The following is a 6,000-nucleotide window of genomic DNA, read 5'->3' as shown; positions in this document are numbered from 1 at the left end:
GCCTTGCAATAGTCCAGGCGATTAGTGATAAAAGTGTTGTGTGTTGGGGGGTTTGGCTGGATGTTTTTGTGTTGTTTTCTTTTCTTTGCTCTCCAGGTGGTATACAAACTGTTTTTTGTCTGTGGAGAAGGTGCTGGCAGAAGAGTCCTTCACCCTCATCAGCATTATTAGCTGCACCTGTGGAGGATGTTCACGTGCAGGCCTACTGACTCGCAGCACCTGTGGATAATGCTCATGTGCAAACTTAAAGACTTTCAGCTGAAGCAGATAATGAGATGGCGTTCTGCATTTAAGCCATGAGTGGTTCAAGCAGAATTGCCGGGAACTCGACCTTGTGACGTTCGTTTGTGAGACGCCGAGGACCGCGCCAGGGTTTGACACATCGTGCCTGTGAAGGAGGACGGGTGAGGGACACATACTGTCAGCACACATCAGAGGTGATTATTGTCTGAATGATCGTTAATAGTAATTTGGCATTTTGTTACGCAGTATATTTGAACATTGATGAAAATTGTGCAGTTGACTTCTCACTGCCGTGGCGTACGGACTGATGATCCTCCACCTGTTGTGAGAAGCTGCTCATTTACATAAAGCTTAAATTCAGACCTGAATGTGTTGCTGATAGTGTGTGCCTCTGATAGTGTGTGCCTCTGAAGGATATTTGCTGTAGCTCTGTTGACTTACCTCACCTTTTCCATCCTTCGCAGAGTCAGTTTGTCGTGTCCACCTGGGGGGTGTTTGGCGGTGAATCTGAGTCCAGAAGTGCCGAGGCTTCGATCCTTTTGGGCGCTGGAGAGCGCGCCGTCCTTCACTCCGCCAGACAAACCAAATATTTATGTTGTACACTAATTATTGCACTGGAGGGGAAATAAAATTGTTTTGTTTTTGGAACCGCTTTCTGGTTATTTAGCGCTGGGTTCGGTCAGACGTTGGTCCGCTCCTCAACCTGCGTCTGCACATAACAAAAAGCATGGATTAAAGTCTCAAAATGATGCCTATGAAAGAAATCGGTTCACCTTGGCCAGTTGTCTAAGTTGATAGGAAGTAGACTTGACTACTGACCTAATCTGAGTATCGAATTTAAGATCACTGTCCAGTTTTACACCCAGGTTTGTTGCGGTCTGTGTCAGATACTGACTCATGGGACCCAGATCAACACTGATTTTGGAAGTGTCACTAGGTCCAAACAGCACAATACCTACCAACAATACCTACATACACAATTATGTAACAAATAACGAAAATGAATGACCACAGAGATATGTAGGTCTGGGTGCTGAACAGACAAGGCGGGGTGTGTCTGCTCACAGCGAATGCTGTTGTGATCTGTGCTCTTGGACATCCCAGCTGGAGAACACGTATCGAGCGGCGCGTCGCAGGACTATATGACAAGCCAACAGTACGACAGATACGCCACTTTCAGTCATGTATCAGCAGAAATGCACCGTAACAAACTCTGATCAGTTATCACTGTGCTTTTTCTCTCTCTCTTTTTTTTTTTTAAATGTTTATCTGCTTGTTGATTTTAGCCATTTCAGGCTCCTGTTATACAACCCCAATTCCAATGAAGTTGGGACGTTGTGTAAAATGTAAATAAAAACAGAATACAATGATTTGCAAATCCTCTTCGATCTATATTCAATTGAATACACCACAAAGACAAGATTTTTAATGTTCAAACTGATAAACTTTATTGTTTTTGTGCACATATTTGCTAATTTTGAAATGTATGTCTGCAACATGTTTTAAAAAAGCTGGGACAGTGGTATGTTTACCACTGTGTTACATCACCTTTCCTTCAAACAACACTCAATAAGCGTTTGGGAACCTAGGACAGTAATTGTTGAAGCTTTGTAGGTGGAATTCTTTCCCATTCTTGCTTGTTGCATGACTTCAGTTGTTCAACAGTCCACAAAGTGGTGATCCTCACCCCATCTTTGCTTGTAAATGGCTGAGCCTTTTGGGGATGCTCCTTTTATACCCAATCATGACACACACCTGTTTCCAATTAGGTGTTCTTTGAACATTCATCAACTTTCCCAGTCTTTTGTTGCCCCGTCCCAACTTTTTTTTAAACCTGTTGCAGGCATCCATTTCAAAATGAGCAAATATTTGCACAAAAACAACAAAGTCAGGGCAGCACGGTGGCTTAGTGGTTAACACTGTTGCCTCACAACGAGAAGGTTGTGGGTTCAATTCCCGTGGCCTTTCTGTGTTGAGTTTGCATGTTCTCCCCGTGTTTACGTGGGTTTCCTCTGGGTGCTCCGGTTTCCTCCCACATCCAAAGACATGCGGGTTAGGTGGATTGGGATCTTTAAAAATTGTCCGTAGGTGTGTGTGTGGGTGTGTCTGTGTTTGTTTGTCTCTTTGTGGCCCTGCGACAGACTGGCGTCCTGTTCTGGGTGTACCCCACCTCGCGCTCTATGACTGCTGGGATAGGCTCCGCCCCGCAACCCTTAATTGGACTAAGTGGTAGAAGATGAATGAATGAATGAACAACAAAGTCTATCAGTTTGAACATTAAACATCTTGCCTTTGTGTTGTATTCAGTTGAATATAGGTTGAAGAGGATTTGCAAATCATTGTATTCTGTTTTTACATTTTACACAATGTCCCAACTTCATTGGAATTGGGGTTGTATGTATAGTGATGGCGATTCAATTCCTCACAATCTGATATGATGCGATTTGGTGCGATACCATGTGATTCAACATGATGCAAAGAAATGATACCAAAAATTTGAATAGAAAAGTTTTTTCCCTGTTTCTTCTCCTTCTTCTGGTCTTTGCTAGGTTGAAACCAACCTCATCTATGAAGATGAACTCATGTGGGACTGTATGAGCATCCATTTCCAGTAGTCCCTGAAAACAAAGAACAAAGTCAATATGATGCTATCCAGTACACTGGAAAACATGTTGCGTGTAGTGTACTGCAGTCAGTATTGTACTTGCATCCACATATGCACGTCTGAGCTCTTTCTTTATTTGAGAGTTTCTCTCAAAAGCCACCTTATAAAGTTGTTTCAGTCTGATTTGGTTTCGCTTGAGAATGCGAGCCAATGTGGACAGACTCGTTGAAAGTTGTTGAATATGGTGTTGTCTTGGATGATGTGGCTTTGAATTTCACGTAATGTGATTTTATTATTTTCCAAAACCACGTTTACAATGGCAGCTTCCTGTACCTCGTACAGGAAACTTGTACAGTTAGCCTATGGCATCATCCATTCATGAAGTAAACAGGTGTCACCCAACTTATACACTATGACATGGGGTGTACTACATAGTGTGAAAGAAATTTTGGTTACATATACCTGTGCTCCAGTCTAAATGTCCAGATGACAGAGGCGACAGTAAAACGGCTCAAGTTGGGCTGCACTCTCTGTCCAGCTTCTCGCATTGTCAGCCCATGGTTGATGACATGATTAACTAAGATTGCTCTGATTTCATTTGAGTTGTTGTCTTCTTTGGCCATGAAGTCCTCTGCCAGCTCTGCCTTTACCTCTCATTCTTCCTCCCCCTCTCATTCTCACCCTCCCTCTTCCTCTTCTCTCTGCAACATCTTCCATTGTTGTTGTAAAAGAAAAAGCTGCTCACCTGTGGTCTTTTTATAGTGCTTATTTGCTGATTGAAGTGTTAACAGTTAAGCATTCAGGTGTTTGGCAAGGTGGTACATATTTTGACCTATTAGCTCATGTAGTGTCATTTTGAATGGCAGTGTTTTGAAATTGCAATAATGTGACTTTATGTCAGATTGTTGTGTTTTATACAGAGAACCGTGTTCAACAGTTCATTTAAAAAGTGCCATTTTGAATTGCAAAATGTGTGTACAGCAGAAACCGCATTTAGACTTTTGTAGACTTGAGAGGAGGTTTTGCTGTGTGTGTCAGTTAAAATAATATTGCTATGGATGCCATTTTAGTGTGTTAGCAGTTGGAAAAAAACTGTAATAACAATAATCGAGCTGGGTGGATTGTTTGAGATGCAAGTATTTTCCATTTTAACCAGTTTTTGTTTTTTAAAATGCACGGGCAATGTGAGGCAGTGGGTTGTACCAATAAAGCAAGAAAGAAAATTAAAATCCATCACAATAAATTATATATAAACAAAACATAGAATGCAAAATTTGGGCAGCATGGCCCTCCTCGGCACAGGCCAGTATTTCATAAAGCATACTGATGACACACCAAGAGGATTATGCATCACATCGATCAGTATCATGCGTTAGTTTGGGAGAAATATCAGTAGCATGTTCGGTTCTGGGGCAGCCCAGCAATTCACAAGACATACATGACATAAATGATATAAAATACAAATTACTTTCATAAAAACCTGGTGTGTCTATGAGGTAGGAATAAATATCGGGAGGTTAAACATCTGGCCATTGTGTAGGATTATTTTTCCATCGTCCAGCTTCGAGTTGGTATGTCCGATACCATATGCCAGTCCTGCAACTGCTAATTTGGTTTTATATTACTCCCGGGCAATATTATCCAAGGCCACAAGGCCCTGACAACAGAAATATAACTAAATTCAAACAAATAATTACTTAGATTTGGAAATCAACAGCAAATACCACTCCCAAATACACAATGTATCTCTATGTTAAAAAGTTGGATATAGCAATGCTAGAGTGTGCACTTAACGTAACGCTGCCGTACCTGTGAATAATTTCTGGATGGACTGTAAAATTGTAATATATTTTTATTGTTAATAAAATAGCTTTCATAAAATTCTTATTGTAATTTTTTTAAAATATAATTACACGATCTACTGTATCATTGCCAGAAACTATAAAAATATGAATTGTCAATGAATTTTCAATTTTCTAATGGTTCTTGAAGTATGAAAATTGAATGCTTTTCTCAGCGAAATTAACAAACTCTGAGCTTAAAAGAGTAATATTTCACTAAAATCACTTTATTTTAAATGTGTAATTTAAATATTTGCCAAAATAAACCAAGTAGCATTTTTTTAAATCAAGAAAACCTGCTCATACATTAAACAAACTGATAAATGGAGGCTAATGTATGCCTGTAGGTGGAGTTTATTATGTGGAATGTATATTTTTACACTTTGAACATATAATGCATGGCTGTTGAAGGCACACTTGTGAAACAGATCTTGATTTTGTGTATTGTGTTTTGATGCCGTATCAGCAGGACAGCAGCACTAATTGTCAGTATTGCTATGACCACAGCTTTGTTCCTGCACAGGGACAGGGGTATGGATAATGAAGGTGTTTTCTGTGCTGGAACGTCAACAGTTTTATAATGTTGGATTTCTTCCTGGTCCTCGCGGGTCAGCTTCATGGGGCAGATTTCAGCCAGGACTTCCAGAGCTGCTCGTTGACCAGCTTGGACTGCACCACTCATGTAACCACACCACTGGGTGGCTGTCTCAGTGCCTGACCAGTGGATCCTGTAAAGAAGATCAATGAGATGTCAAGTGTGTGTTTGCTTGGGATTCTGTGGCACATGCTGGCTGTTGCTTCATAAGCTTACTGAGTCCTGCCAGAAGGAGATCAGCTTTGATACTTAATATAATATACCTGAGGAGTCATCTGATTGTAGACTTAGCAAATAAGAGGTTGTGTTAGTGCTGCATTTTAACAAAGACAAAATTAAAATGGTCCTTATGACTAATCCTGGACTGGCTGAACAGATGAAAAACTTCCAATGTTTGGATGCACAGGGAGGAACCTACTTTTGGGTTTTCTCATGATACTTATGTCTGTCTCTGTCTCTATCTCCTTGTGGTGTCTTTCATTTGTTCACGTCCTGTCATGTTTAGATCATTCTTAGTATTTTCTGTTTTTATTGATTTTTCAGTATGCTCTGTTCTAGTTGATTTCTAAGTGTTATCTGTTCTGGTTATTTCTGTTTTTGTCTTTGATTTACTTTGGCATCATGTCTTGTTTCAGTTGCTTTGTCTCGTTTGCCATTACACCGTGTTGATTTAACTGATTTGTGTACACTTGCCTCCTATTTGTAATCACATCTCA

At 40.4% G+C, this 6,000-nt stretch overlaps 1 protein-coding gene across 1 annotated transcript in view; it reads right to left on the bottom strand.

The window, feature by feature from the left end:
• Window positions 1-4,727: 4,727 nt before the first annotated feature.
• The window catches only part of si:ch211-127i16.2 (probable flavin-containing monoamine oxidase A), a 124,134-nt gene continuing 122,861 nt past the window's right edge, over window positions 4,728-6,000 (bottom strand). The window contains exon 12 of the mRNA XM_034192710.1: window positions 4,728-5,417. Within this exon, the coding sequence (XP_034048601.1) occupies window positions 5,066-5,417 (352 nt within the window). The 3' untranslated portion in view covers window positions 4,728-5,065. The remainder of the gene's footprint in view (window positions 5,418-6,000) is intronic.

This window comes from Thalassophryne amazonica, chromosome 17 (assembly GCF_902500255.1).
Source record: "Thalassophryne amazonica chromosome 17, fThaAma1.1, whole genome shotgun sequence".
Taxonomy (NCBI): domain Eukaryota; kingdom Metazoa; phylum Chordata; class Actinopteri; order Batrachoidiformes; family Batrachoididae; genus Thalassophryne; species Thalassophryne amazonica.
Note: the sequence above shows the minus strand (reverse complement) of the source record. Positions and strands in the feature narration are given on the sequence as shown.